Source organism: Sciurus carolinensis, chromosome 4, assembly GCF_902686445.1.
Source record: "Sciurus carolinensis chromosome 4, mSciCar1.2, whole genome shotgun sequence".
Lineage (NCBI taxonomy): Eukaryota > Metazoa > Chordata > Mammalia > Rodentia > Sciuridae > Sciurus > Sciurus carolinensis.
The window spans coordinates 83,874,624-83,890,078 of record NC_062216.1 but is presented as its reverse complement, the minus strand read 5'-3'; the positions used below and the strand labels follow the sequence as shown (position 1 = coordinate 83,890,078).

General features: G+C 33.4%; 1 protein-coding gene across 5 annotated transcripts in view; it reads left to right on the top strand.

Moving 5' to 3' along the window:
- Window positions 1–14,764, top strand: part of Lmo3 (LIM domain only 3) — a 211,133-nt gene extending 196,369 nt beyond the window's left edge. For all 5 annotated transcript variants that reach the window (XM_047550183.1, XM_047550182.1, XM_047550181.1 and 2 more), the window contains 2 exons: window positions 3,718–3,843; window positions 12,932–14,764. In XM_047550183.1, coding sequence (XP_047406139.1) covers window positions 3,718–3,843; window positions 12,932–13,037 — 232 coding nt within the window. In that variant the 3' untranslated portion in view covers window positions 13,038–14,764. The remainder of the gene's footprint in view (window positions 1–3,717; window positions 3,844–12,931) is intronic.
- The last annotated feature ends 691 nt before the right edge of the window (window positions 14,765–15,455 follow it).

Sequence of the window (15,455 nt, the reverse complement as noted above, 5' to 3'; positions counted from 1 at the left end):
GTAGTAGAGAGATAAGCTCAGTTCTTTCATAAGAAAGTTGTCTGTCTGGTTTTTGTCTTCATATCTGTTTTTAGATTTTCAAGATCAGGTAGTGAAAGCAAAAATGGAATGGAAAAGGGTTAGAATCATCCTTTGGGATTCCTATAAGTAGTAATATGCACTGATATTGTATCAATGATACTTGTCTCCTTTTATATGGTAAGTCTACTTTCAGTGATATGTCAGAAACGAGATAAAAGTCATAATAATTAAAGGTTATTATGAACATAAGTAGTGGGGAACCATCTAGCCCATAAATTGACAAATTAATGCCTGGCATCTTTAATGCCAGGACATCTACAGGACATCTTAAAATGAGCAAAATGGATCAATGAGCTTTTTTTTCCCCCTTACAATAAAGTTATGAGCTGGGGCACTATGATTAACTTAGGTCCAGATTTCAAACTGACACATTTTTAAATAAAGCTTTGTCTATCCCAGTGTACTACTAAGAGCTCTTAGGCTGTCCTCTTATGTAGGAGATAAGACTGTATAAGCACTACAAACAAGAGCTCACAGAGCTTTCTAGCTTAAATGGAAAAGTGGATCAGTATTATCCTTGTAAACGAGTGTGGGAGTGAAAAGTGCAGAGGAAGGGGTTACAAGATTTCCAGGATTGTGAATAGTTGAAATGAATTAGGTAATTAAGAGACTCTTTTTGAATATTTCTTAGACACATCTGAAAAAAAAAATCTTACGAATGAGGACCTTAAGCATGCCTTAAGCTTAGTTGGTATGTATGATAATTCTTTTTGCCTGAGAATCCAAATGGCATGTTTGGAAATCAAAGGATAATATTATACATCCTCAAACCCCATTTTATAAAAAATATTACTTTGTTTCCTTGCCCTGGGAATCTTAGGTTTGGCCCCCTGAGAAATACGAGAACACAAATGTGACTGTAGAATTATCTCTTGATCCTTGGACAAAACTGAGGAAAAAGTCTAACAAATGCATCGTTTTGCAGTAAATTAGATCAGATTTCCACATCTCCGCACTCAGTCTGTGAGCTGACAGTTCAGTAAAATGTTCCCTTGTAAGGTTCGCCCTCTTAGGAAAAGGGGCAATAATTCATCATTAGGATTTCAGAGTCCAGGTGTAGATGGAAACTGATGGAGCCTCCAGCGAGGCAGGGAAAGTGCATGGAAGAAGAAAATTTTATCTGAAGCCTAATTCCCTGGTTACAGCAGAGAATAATTAAGATAATATTGCTTCAAGAGTCCTTTAATGATTAAAAATCACATATGCAGAATCCATAAATTGGAGGGCAACAAATTGGAAGGCTATAACGTCAGAGAACTATTTTGTGCACATTGTAGTGGAAAGTATACTAGTGGCAGTGCGCCGTACGGGCAGCCACCAGAGACCGGGACCATTCCAAGGACTTTGTTTAGATGCAACAAATCATTTGTCTGTTATTAACCCAGAGCTTGTAATTATGCAGATTGCCATAGATTTTCCTGGGCCTGGAAGTGAGATTGAGGGTTGTTCACAGTATAGCAGGCAGCTCAGGGCTGGCCATGCATTACTGAACTTGCCACATTTATCATGTTGACTGATGGCAGCAGAAGCAGGTCTCAGGTCCCAGTGGTTAATGTAGTGGGTAATTAACTGTCATTTGCCTAGTAATAGGCTGATGATCAATGGTTTGTGTGGAAACAAATTCTAATCAGGTAGCTGATAAATGCTCAGCTAGCGAGAGCAATTGAAATTGGGGGAAACTATGTCCAGAATTTCAAAATGGCATTGTGTGTGTATGTTTATTAGGAATGAGCAAACTGAGTAATTCTTAACAAGGGCTTTATCTCATATTAACCAGATTTTATATCCACAAATATATCTATATTCATGGAATAAAGAACTTTCATGTTTTCCTTATTTCTCAAAAATCATAAAGAACAGAAGAAACAAATGGCACACGTAAGTGACGTGACTCCTGAAGAGATCGTGTGAAGTACACTCAAAAGTAAATGTGAAATGTTAAAACGAATGAAAAAATTTGGCTCACAGAATAGGATGAAAGCTTTAGTTTGTGATGATTTCATTTTTAATGATGCCAGCAGGAGACTGCAAAATATTATATTTTCCACAAAGTTCTTTTGAAAGCAAAAATATTTTTCAAAATATGGATTGTAAAATGAGAACACAAAAGTTATTTGAGTTCTATTTCTGAAGTTAGGAATATTAAAAGAGTTTTCTAATTCTCTAAGGAAGGTAAGTGTCCAAGAATTTCAAATTTAATCTTCTCGAATATAAACCTTGCTTACTTTTTATCAAGTGCTCAAGTTGTGCTACAAAACTGTTTAGAAAGCATTTGCAGTTTCTGCCCTCAAGATGCTTGTGTTTTTCAAGAGGCAGTCTCACAAAAATAGGAGCAGAACATTTATTGCACACTTTGTCAGACACTTAGACACCACTCTTACAACTTTGTCCGACCATTGTCATTAGCCTTGTAAGAGGAAATAGTTATGAACTTGAAAATGAATATGCATGCCTTAAGCAAAGACTTATCTTCAGAGTATATAGAAAGTAATGAGAGGAGAGACTTCTGCACATTTGTGCGTAATCCTTAAATTCAATAAAATGAAAGGCTAAGATTTTTTAAAGTACATTTTTATAACCAAAATGAGTTTTCTCCATAGCACCTTTGAATTCATTAGTTTAGAACTGCTTTTAATTTGGTCTTTCCCATGAGAGCCATTATATTTTTCTCCTGTCAGACTGATGTTGAAGAAAAAAGAAAACTGGCAGATGTGGTGTTTTTCATCTAGTTTGCTTCCTAGTTAAAAAGTACATTAACTACTATGCATGAAATATTATTTGTAGTGATTCTTTACCACCATTAACAACTTTGAAGAAACTTGGTTTAAATATTGCCAATGCAAATGAATAAAATATTTCCTCCCACTAGGAAATGATAAGACATTTTATTTTGTACCATTTTTTAGGTCATTACAATAACCATTTTCAGGTATCTACAGCAAATAAGATTTTAAAAGAATACCTTTTTTTTCCCCCAGGCAATTCCAGTGGTTCTGACAATATATTATGCTTCAACTCCTGGTCTAGCTATATATAGTTTACAGCCTCATTTACTTTAATGCGCTACCTGAATAACAGAATCACAGCTATAACCATGGTATAGGGCCAGAAGGTGCAAGTACCTCCGCGGTTTTTTGACTATTTAAATGGCTTGTTCATAAACGTTATTTTAATAATAATAGCAAACCTCTTAGAATCTAGATGTCAAAAAAATGGCAAGTCATTCAAATGGGTTTCTTTTCTAACTAAAGTGTTGACTATATAATGTTAAGATCAAAGTTACATTGCTTTTTTATGTTTACTATATACTCCAACAAGTAGATTTTTGCTGTGAATTCACCCCTGTTGACTTCTGTTTGTGTACAGTTATGTAAACTTCCTAATGTATTTGCCGTTTCCTTTGCTTTCCAAACAAGATGTGATTTTCATCAAGAGAGGTCAATGGAGTATGTATTACAGAAGAATATTTATGTATACACCTAGGATAAAACTCACTTGCATACCTCATAAGTCACTGTGTATTGATAGCTTTATGGATATATTAATATGCTCTATTCACAGTCTCAGATTTCTCTGAGTTAAAAACAAAACAAACAAACAACAACAACAACAAAAAAACCCTGTTTATTGTTTTAGGCTTTTCGGGGTAACAGGAAACTGTGCTGCCTGTAGCAAGCTCATTCCTGCCTTTGAGATGGTGATGCGTGCCAAGGATAATGTCTACCACCTGGACTGCTTTGCCTGTCAGCTCTGTAACCAGAGGTAATGAGACTTCCTTTTGGCTTCTCAAAAATGGCACACCTCTGTGCCGGTTTTTGTTGGAATAGGTGGCAATGATATCTGTACACTTTACTAAAAGCAATTAATCTCGGTATTTTTGTTTTCTGCAAACATTAATTCAGTGCCAGAAATAAGGCATCAAGGAGGAAGGTCTTCAGACTGACTTTGAAACAACTGTATTGTGTAATAGCCTGTGCCTGGACATGGAAGTGTTTCTATTAACTTTGAGACTTTTTATTCGTTCTTCTGTGTATCATTTTTCTGTCTTTAAACAAGTTAGTTTAAAAGAGCTTAGCTTTTTTGTGCTGCTTCTATGAGCAAACAAGTTAGCAACAAGGCAAACATACAGAAATTTGTAGCAGGCATTTTGTTTTCATGTTATTTATTATATTTGTAATTTCCCTCTCTATTTCTTATTTGCAATTTTAACCTTGTCCTATGTGTGCTATTTCAGTTGCCTCAAATATCTTCAAGTGTGAGACCAGATATAGCAAATAATTAAACAATTATCAGAACTGAAGAGGCAGAATTGGCAAAGCAGCAATATAAAGAACATTTCCCAGGGAATCTGGAAACTTAAGTTCTAGTCTTGTATCTGCCACAAATTGGCTGTGTGCCCTTAAGCCAAACACTACACCTCTCAGGACCTTAGTTTTCTCATTTGTAATGCAAGGGAGCTTGATTAGTCAATTTCAGAACTCTTTTGACTCAAAAGTTTTATGAGCTACACCCATTGCTCCTTATTGAAAGTTATACTTTTATTTCCAGTGCTACTGGCACTTCTTTTATGTGATAAATGCAGAGAATTTTACAATATTTTAAAATACATATCAAAAATACAGTATTTTAAAACATCACTAGACTTGATGGATTTTAATGAAAATAAAATGAGTATGTCTAGATGTGAGAACATGTAAACAGTACATTATAGATACACATCAGTTCCATCAAGTTCTCAGTTTTTATAATTTGCCCTGAAAAGTTCTGTTTAATGCACAGTCTGCTTATGAGATTCTATAGAATAGCACAAGGAAAGAATATGATCTTTATGGTAAGAACTAAATTCAAATTTGAGCCTCCCCATGTATTAGCTGATATATTAACTGTGTGATCTTCATATGTTACTTGATCTTTCTGAGTTTGTTTTCTATATTCATATTACTAATATCTATCTTGCAAAGTTAAAAAAAAATAAATCATTTATATTAAGTACCAGGAGCACAATAGGTTTTTGAAAGTTATTTATTTTATATTTGTAATTTACATGGACCATATTATATCCCATGAACTCAGTTTTTCTACAAGACATATAACATCTCTTGCTAAAAGTAGATGTTTAGAATGTGGCCCAGTATGCCTGATACTATCATCATTCCCCAGAGAGTAACTTAAGAAGTCATCTTACATCTTGATTTTTCATTAGAAGTGCTTAAAGGGAAGGTAGGTTAATACTGTTTAAGGTGACATTTAGCCAAAAATGAATTCATGAATGCACATGTTGTTTCTTTTATGAATATGGATATACAACACAAACATCCATTCTCCAAACAGACACATTTATATGCATGTGTACATGTAAGTGTATACATTTTAAAAGTACTACTAATAAACATAGAACACCTTTCTTTCCTTGCCACAGCTATTCACTAATAGCAGTCACTAACAGTAATCTTTATGCAATAGTAACCTTTACTGCTGTTCTACTTATAAAAGCTTATATATTCATAGGAGAAAACTTTGAAAATATAATAAAATAGAGAACAATATTGCCTCATCTCACTATTCTCAAAGAAATATTTTAGTATATAGCCAATCACATGTTTTCTATGTATATATAGCAAATTATACATAGTGTCTCTGTTATATCTATATTTAAGAAGCTTTTTTAAAAGTAACAAGGAAAAAGCTTAATGTTTGATATTAAGACCCTCTCATTTAATTTATATTATATACTTTCTTACCTATCATTAAAATTTCTTTTAAGATGTTTTAAGCTATTTCATGTTCAGTTTTATAGATAGAGCATCACATATTAAATCAGTCTTCTAGGCCAAGCACAGTGGCATTCATCTGTAATCCCAGCAATTTGGGAAACTGAGGCAGGAAGATGTCAAGTTTGAGGCCAACCTCAACAACTTAGTGAGATCCTGTCTCAAAATAAAAAATAAAAGGAGCTGTGGATGTAGCTCAGCAATAAAGTGCCCATAGGTTCAATCCCCAGTACTTGAAAAATAATAATAAATCAGTCTTCTATCATCTGTTCTATAGGTTGTTTCTTCCTAAATTTTGATAGTATCATCCCTAATATAGACTCAAATCTGTCAGGATAAATTCACAGTAGCACAGTTAAGCAAAAAATGTAACAATTTAAAGGCTTATGTTACATGTTACTAACATGCTGTTCATAAGAGTTCTACCAATTATTTTCACACCAAAAATGCACAAAATTATTCATGTCCTCATATTGGCTTTAACATTGAGGATTATTATTTAACAAAAGAAAATTTTGTCACTTTTAGGGATGAATCATGGCACCTCATAATTTTTAATTGGCAATCATTTGATTACTAGTGGTCTTTTGTTGTATCTTCTTTTAAGGAACTTTCTATTTATGCCCTTCATCCTTTTTTCTATTAGGGCAGGCTTACCTATTTTATCTGTATTCTACACAGAAAATGAAAACATCATTCAAGTACTAAACTCAGCCTAAATTCTATTATGATGCAAAGCAATTGTAGGTGGTTAATGCTATTTATAAATCATATATCAATTTTATTTCACCATTGAAATAAAAAGTTGCATTCACAATTAAGTCTGTCTCCTCACTAGAACTCAGTCAAGTAAGACAAACACTCCTAAATTTTGACTCTAAAACTGTTCACATTCTTATTGCTGCAAAATACTATTCTAGTATCATTATTAAAGTACCTAATATATTTCTGTGTTCGCTTCATTTATTACATGCCATAATGGGACTGCATATCTTTAGTGCTGGTTATGCACAATTAGCACTTAGTTATTGTCTTGTCACTTCAGCCCCTACAAGACAAACTTCTCTAATGCAAGAAGTCAACTCATCTTCATCAGTCAAGCAAAGCAGACAAATTTTGTTACCCTGAGTACGGAAGCCTTTCAATATAGGAGCATCTGCTTTTACTTTGAAGTCAGTTTGGAAAATCCTTCCAGTAGTACCATATCCCACAGAAGACTGTGCTTCTAGTAGTCAAATCATTGCCACAGTTTTGCACCTTTTCAAGTAAAACATGAGGTAAATAGGTAATTGATAGGCAATTTCCCTTAAGCAAACTTTATTGACATCTGAAATTATGGAATAATAAATGTTTGTGAATTTTATTCAATTATCATTTTATTTTAACTTTTAAAGTAAAATGACATTACAATCCCAAGTACTTCCAAATGCTTAAAAACATAATAATAATGACCATTCAGAATTGGTTGTCCCTTGTACAAATCATTTGATCTTTTTAAAAGCACAAATCCTGCATTAAAAATATTAAAGTTTCTCTATGTAAAAAGGAAACTCAAGGAGGGCTATTTTGAGCCATTTTTATGATAACTTGAATCTAATTCAGAATTACAAAAAATATCTGTATAATAAGTTCATTTCTTAAATGTGAATGAGGTTCCTCCTTAGAAAATAAAAGTAAATAATGGTTTATAAGAAAATTCAATAAAAGTAAATAATGGTTTATAAGGACAGGGAAAAAAGTGCTTGTTGGTAATGAAGTCTCCCTAAATATGTAGAAATGCATAAAATTTTCTTTTCTTTCACTGAAACAGTAAAAGCACTGTGCTAGGCTCTGTGGATAACATTCAGTTTCTTTCTTAGACCTATTCAGAGCTATGAGAAGGACATCAAAGACTCACAGATGAGAGTAATCAATGTGAAATAGATTTACACTGAGGGAAGAGAGATTCGTCCTTGAAGTCTAGGGAAGTATCTAAGGGCTGATATGCTGAGTATTTACAAAGAGCTCTCTAGAACTGGTTTGGACAGGCAATGTGTCTGATGGGGTTTGGGGAAGAAGTGGGGGCTAAGGAGCAGAGGTATAAAGATTTTCCAGGCAGATGGTGCAACAGGATGAGACACAGGGGTATAAAAGCATTTGAGGTGTTCAGAAAATGAAAAGCAGCTCAGAGACATCAGGAGTTTGGGAGGGTTATGGAGGAGCAGAGGGTAGAGCAAGGACCAGGAGGCAATGCAGTTGGGAAAGTAGGAGGTCACTGAATGAAAGTCAAAATAAATACAGGTTTAAATTATTCATTTAAAACACATGTGATTAAACTATTGTGTTCTAAAATAAATCTATCTTAAGCCACATTTATTGACCCCTGCCTCACCTTTTAGTAGTACAATTTATAGTGGTACTGCAAAGAATTCAAAAGAAGTATAATTCATGGTCATTTACCTCAGAACTGCTTCTGGATTGGGAAACATGTTACACATTCATGGAGAATTTTGAAATGCCAGGGTAAATGATATTCCAATAAATAAGTGCTTTGAGAAAGAAGATCAAGAATATTGATGGAGGGGATAGAAAGCAAGGAACTTTTAGAATTTAAGAAGCTAGAAAAAGGGAGAAATATTCCTGGTGAGGGAACAGGTCAAGTAATCTTTCCTACTACGGAAAAGATTATTAATAATAATAATAGCACACCCTTGTATAGTGCAAATCATACTCCGTACTCTTAGTGTTTACATGAACTACTCCATTCAATTTATAAAACCACCCACATGTAGGTGCTGTTATTAGCTTTCTTTAAAGATAAGTAAAGTGACGTAGAGAAAATTTCAGTAACTTGTCCAGGTCAACACAGTCAGGAAATGGGAAATTCAAGATTTGAGCCTACAGAGTTGTATTTCACCCTGTGGACTCACACCTGTTTCAAAAGAGGTATTTTATTTCTGATTAAGAGCATATAAATGTGAATAGATATTGTGGACTTAAAGTAGGGTTGACTTTGAATAATTTATAGCAGGATTCAGGGTATAGGTAGCATTTCTTGGTACAGAAAGTATTGTTAGGAATGAGATACTACAGAAAAGATTGTTAAGAATGAGATGGTACCGAAAGAATTGCTAGGAATGAGATGTGTAATGACAACTGGGCTGTCAGTGGGAAAAAAGACAGTAAATTTGTTCACAAGTGTGCAGTGGTGGAATGAATATATAACTTGTACTTTACTGAAAAGTGTACAGTACAGAAATCTCCATCTTTTCTTAGAAATCTCCATCTTTTCATAGCTGTGGGTGCCAAATAAGACAGGTAGAAATATTGGCAATACATATTGAATTTCTTCTTCTTTTAAAAGGGTTAAGGATATAAAAATTAGTTTTAATTGGTTATCACTAATCTTAGGAAAATAAAATGACTAAGTTAACTTTTCATTTGTTTTAAAGTGTATTATAAATGAAAGCTTCTTAGCACAGGCTTTTGTTAACCTGCTCAGAACTATTCTAAGTCCATATTTCATGAGGAAGACTTATTAGTTGTACTTACTTCCTGTACTTCTCAAGCTCTAAGGTCATACAAAGTCAGTTAGAATCACCCTAAAAGATATGGAAATTAAAGCCATTCTTAATTCCAGACATCATGATTAAATAATTTAATAATCTAATTGGGCATCTTTTTTGTTCTTCATTTTTTCTAAATGAGGGCAAAACTAATTGAATTGACCATACCACAAGCAATTAAGGATTAGATTATAAGGAAGATTATCCATTTATTTTTAGGAGTTTTAGCCTGATCTGTTAATATATTTACAGTTACCTCCAACCATCAACACTTCAGTAATTTTTTTTCTACAAATTCTGTCTCGTAAGGAGCTAGTTATATAACATTGGAAATTAGCTGTTCTTACAAAATCAGTTACAGATTATTTTGTTAAATGTTTAATACCTGCATTGCTATTTCTCTAATTTCTTTGTGTTTCCATATGGAACATTTTTAAGGAGGATGCCAATCTTAATTGCATACCAGTCATAATCTCCTCTTAACCACAGCTGTCAAGGCTATTTTATTTGAATTATATGTGTAAGGATGACATTCCTCACCCATGTTCTGTTTCATCTTAACCTTTAAGTGTAAGTTGAAATGCACATAAAATGTACTTCTTCCAACAGACAACATACTAGTAACAAAATATTTTATGTAAATCTCTCTCTCTCTTTCTCTCTCTCTCTCTCTCTTTCTCTCTCTCTTTTTCTCTCTCTCTCTGTGAGTGTGTGTGTGTGTGTGTGTGTGTGTGTGTGTGTGTAGAGAATTTGTCTACCTACCATACAGCAAGATGTGAGATATCTAACATCTCATTGAATGGTAGGCAGAGTCTTTAAAGTCATGCAAAAAAAGTTTGTTTGACTATTCAATATTCATATGAAACTTCTAGTCTGCATGTTTTATTGCTCCTGGTTAAAAGCATGGTTCTTGAATCCAAGGAAACCTGGGTTATTTTCCTTCCTCTACCACATACACCCTAGCTATGGAAACTTGGGTAGGTTTTTCAAATTCTGAGAGAGAAACTTTAGGTTTTTTTTTTTTTTTTAATTTTTAAAGGCAATAATAATGGTTACTTTCTAGGTTGGTGGTAAGAAATAAATATGATCATGGATATATATGTTTAGTATTAGCACATGGTAAGTACTTTATAAAAGGTGGCTATTTTACCTATATTCCAAACACCAAGGTAAGACTATATATTTCATTTCTACTCTTTGTTACAAAGTTACCTATGTGACTGATATTACTAACAAGAAAAACTGAAGTTTCATCTTCAATTATTGCAAGTGGAAGTCTGGGATTTGAATCCTGCTCATTGCAACACACCTGTCTGCCCTTCATTTACTTTTCATTCAAACCTCCCTGAGTTCCAATGTTGCAGCTGCTTCTCTTAGTCATAGTGTGAACTGAGACAGGGGAAGCATGAAATGTACCCAGGCCTTGTAGTGGGTAAATGATCAGGACAGGACTTGGTGCTAGAATCCCCACTCTTGTTTCTGTGCTTACCTTACTGTAATTACCTTGAATTTATTCATCTACAAATAAAAACGTTATAAATTTCAAGGCCTCCAAAGTTAAGAATGACATGACATGATATGATACGATGACAAGACAGAAAATCATGGTTTTTATTTGATGGTTAATAGAATTGGAGGACTTGAAAAGAATTGAAGCAAAATTTAAGACAGCAATAAAGCTGAAAGAGTACTACCAGATTAGTTGGTTTTTAGGACAACCAATTAGTTGGTTTTAGTAACAACAGCTGGAACCCAAGAGTATTTCATTGAATCTATTTGTTTTCAATGTAATATTTTGTTAGCTTATTAGTTGAATTTAATTTTAATGTGATATAAAGTGATTGTTTTGAATAGTAATCAGCATATTCTATGTGCTGTTTTATATGCTCTCACACAATAGAAATACTTAATTTGGCTGCAGAGGTCAGTGCAACAGGAGAAGCATTTCCATTTGTTCAACATGTCTTAGTTATCAGGATAGCTACAAAAACCAGTTTATCAAACACCACTTTGTAAATGTGACATTGAAAGCATACAGTTTGCAACTAATAAAAAGAAAATACACTCAAAGCCCCAAACTCCAGCGTTCATTGTGCCCAGTAGCCTTGACCACAAACAACTCCAGGATCTCAAGATCAGTGCATAGTCTGTACTTTCAATCAACATCATCAGCAGACAGTAATCCTAGGAAAAAAAGTAAATTCCACAAATAAACAGACCAATTTTCCTTTAAGAGGAAAGCTAATTCTTTCAATCTACTTTTTTTATTACACTATTTTCCCTTCTATCTACTTAGCTAGACTAAGGATAAATTTCCAAAGCTACCCAGTTGGAAAATAAATAGGTTCACTGTTTGTCTAGCATTCCAATCTTTGCAAATGTAAATCAGTCCAACTGCTCCTCATTTAAACCTTCAACTTCACAAAACATTAAAGAGTGGCTTTCACTACACAATTTAATCTCTCCACTAAGATTTCTGTCTGAACATCATTCAAAATTGACTATCTGATAAAGAGAGACCACTATCAAAGGTCAGTGAGGTCAACTTATATAATTACAAGGAGTTTTACTGGGTCAACTCTACCAAACAGTGCTGTTTGAAGGTTAAATTGTTACAATTAAATATATATACAGATCTCCCCAGAGTTACTTTATTGTTAAATGTACTGGAAACAGCACAAGCATTTATTTCTGACCTTAATTGTGTCCAAAGTGTCACCCATTGGGAAATTATACAAAAAGAGCACTTATTAAAAAACATTACAATCTCACACATTGAACAGTGCTTTATAAAATAAAATGCATAATTAGCTACTGGAAACTAGTTTTATTTATCACATCAATATTAAGAAGATCATTTAGGTTACTCCCTTTGGTTTAATTGGAAGGGCTCCAAGAAATGACATCTATCGTTTCATAGTTGGTAGACTGGTCATGAACAAAGGAATATGGCTCAGAATGACCATCTGATGCTAACACTAACTTTCAATTCAGAATGAGCACCTCCAAATTATTAGATTTTAGTCACATTTTAATAACGGAGTAAAAGGAAGCTTTTAATGGGAAACTTTACAAGTGGCTATTTTCTAATGCTTTCATTCATTTTAATGCTTGTTTACTTTTTTATTAGGTAGATAAATGAAAAATGATGAAATCTTCCACAACTCAGGACAGAGAAATATTATCATTCTTTGTTTTATTTTAATGAGTACAAATATATATCAGTTCTTTTTTCCTTCTCAATGTGGTAAAAGAAAGGGGGGAAAAGAAAGAAAGTCACCTTTGGTGCCCCAGGTGTTCTGCTTAAGTTTCAACAATTTTTCTGTTTAAAGATGGAGTTTCAAATGTTGTAGGCACTGTTTCATCAAATGAACTAAATGTTTTTATGGTAATGAAGGTAACTCCCTAAGATAAGCTTTCAGATTTAGGAAATTATCAGGGGAGTCTGTCTTTAGGAAGCCAATCTTCAAGTCTATAGAACTGAATGAAATAGTCTTAACATACTTCTACTTTTTTTTTTTTAAATATTTTCAGATTTTGTGTTGGAGACAAATTTTTCCTGAAGAATAACATGATCCTTTGCCAGACGGACTACGAGGAAGGTTTAATGAAAGAAGGTTATGCACCCCAGGTTCGCTGATCTATCAACAGCACCCCATTACAAATACAAAGCACTACATTCTTTTATCTTTTTTGCTCCACATGTATATAAGAATTGACACAGGAGCCGACTGAATAGCGTAGATATAGGGAAGCAGGATGGTTATATGGAATAAAAGGCGGACTGCATCTGTATGTAGTGAAATTGCCCCAGTTCAGAGTTGAATGTTTATTATTAAAGAAAAAAGTAATGTACATATTGCTGGATTTTTTTGCTTGCTATTCGTTTTTGTGTCACTTGGCATGAGATGTTTATTTTGGACTATTGTATATAATGTATTGTAATATTTGAAGCACAAATGTAATACAGTTTTATTGTGTTACCATTTGTGTTCTGTTTGCTTCTTTGTATTGTTGCATTTAGTACAATCAGTGTTTAAACTTACTGTATATTTATGCTTTCTGTATCTACCAGCTATTTTAAATGAGCTGTAACTTTCTAGTAAAGAATTGAAGAGAAAATCTCACTAATGATACACAGATAGATAAAGCAAGTCTATCAACATTAAAAATACTAAAAAATAAAGACACACACAAAGCATTTTAGTGACATCTACTACTTACTGCCACTATGATTTAGAGTCTATCAGTGTTCTCATTATAACCCCCTATTTTCAGGGGGTTAAAGATCAGCTTTAAAAAAAATGCATAAAAAGTTCATCCTAAAGCACTTTGATTTTATACCAACGTGAAAAGTGCCATTTTTGAAATAACTTTAAAGCTTAACAATTATCCTTTCAATATCCTTTTTTGTGCTCACCGACACAATAGCTTTATCTTATTTTTCCAGCCACACCCCCCTATGTGAACTAGTGCCTTTGGGTATCATGTAAAATTTTTCCAAAGGGTTACTTTAAAAAAGTGTTGCCACAATTTTGAGATAATTTTAAAATGATAAATTTCTTGTATAAATGTTGCCCAGATTTCTCCACAGGAGCTAAGGGTTTAATAACTTTATGGCTAAATGAATTTATGGCACTGAAAAGATCTGAGTGTGAATCTACTGAAATGATGGTAATGCACATTGAAGCTATGATGGTACTTGAGTAGTGAGGTTACTTTTGATCAGAGCAACATCATGCTTGTAGAATGTTCTAGAAGAAGAGAAACAAAAGAATTGATAAAAAAAAAAAACTGAGAACTGGTGATTTTCTATTTTTCTGTATTTGCCTACCATTTATTTTAATGTTCAAAAAATGAATGCTTTAAGTTCGATATGTCATATTTTCTCATCACTTAAAGTAATTACCAACTCAGAATATCTTACACTTAGGCTAAATTCTGTCACTCCATTTTTGAAAGGTGAAATATAGTTCCTTTACCTTAATGATAGCTGATAAAAAGAAAGCTCTAGAAACAGAAATTATGGAGAATGATTATTTAAATTATAACTAAGGAAATAAAAATGAGAATATGGCCCCTTCTGGGTTGCTCACACTTTCCTTCTTGTCTCTGTAAAGGAACTCCTTCTCAACAAATCTCATTCCACACATTCACAATGAACCACATTTTTACTAGAGCAAACAGTGCTGTGGGTTTTCTTTCTTTACTTTTCCTTGATCGCTTGTAAAGGGAACAGTATTTCCCAGTGTTATTTGCATACATATTTTGTCCTGCCAATATATGCATTACAATGAAAATTACATGTTATACCTGAATTCTTGGTTTGGGGCCAAAATATTAAACTGAAGATAATGCTGGTGTGGATTTGAGTTGTTTTAAAACAAAGCTTTATTATGAACATGCATGTGAATCTGAATATTGCCTCTTATTTTTAAGAAAATGGTTCTGTGAGAAGTGAATGATATGTATTTTTACAAATGCTTCATGGTTAAGAGTGTTCAAGTCACATGTCCCCCAAATTTGAAATATACTGAAGAAAGAATCTCAAAAAATAGCCATTCAGGCCCACAAAGTGATTATTATTTTACCTTTAGAGCCTTACATTTGTTTCATGAAGAGATAATACTTACATAGCCCCAAACAGACAAAACAAGACAAGGCAAAAATGGGAGGGAGAAGAGATTAATGAGAAGAGGTTTTCATAATGCAGCCCTGTTAGACCCCAGTAAGAGTTTGTCAGTATCTTTTTCAAATGAACCTTTTCAAATTTAAGCAGTTTTACATGTTTATCAATATATCAGAAAAAAACTTAAAAATTGGGAAAAAACTTCTCTCAACTTCTTGAAGCTGTTCAAGTATCCTTGCCACCTGACTACTGAACAAGACTTTCACAACTTCTTCTTTTACTTAATCCTTTGGGAATTAATTCTTACACTTTTTAGTCCAAACAAAATTACTTACCTGAATTAAAGATTAAGGCCTTAATCTATTTAGGTTAATCTCCATGAAATTGTGAAACAAGTAAAGAATAATTTTTTAGGATGTAGGCTGTTTT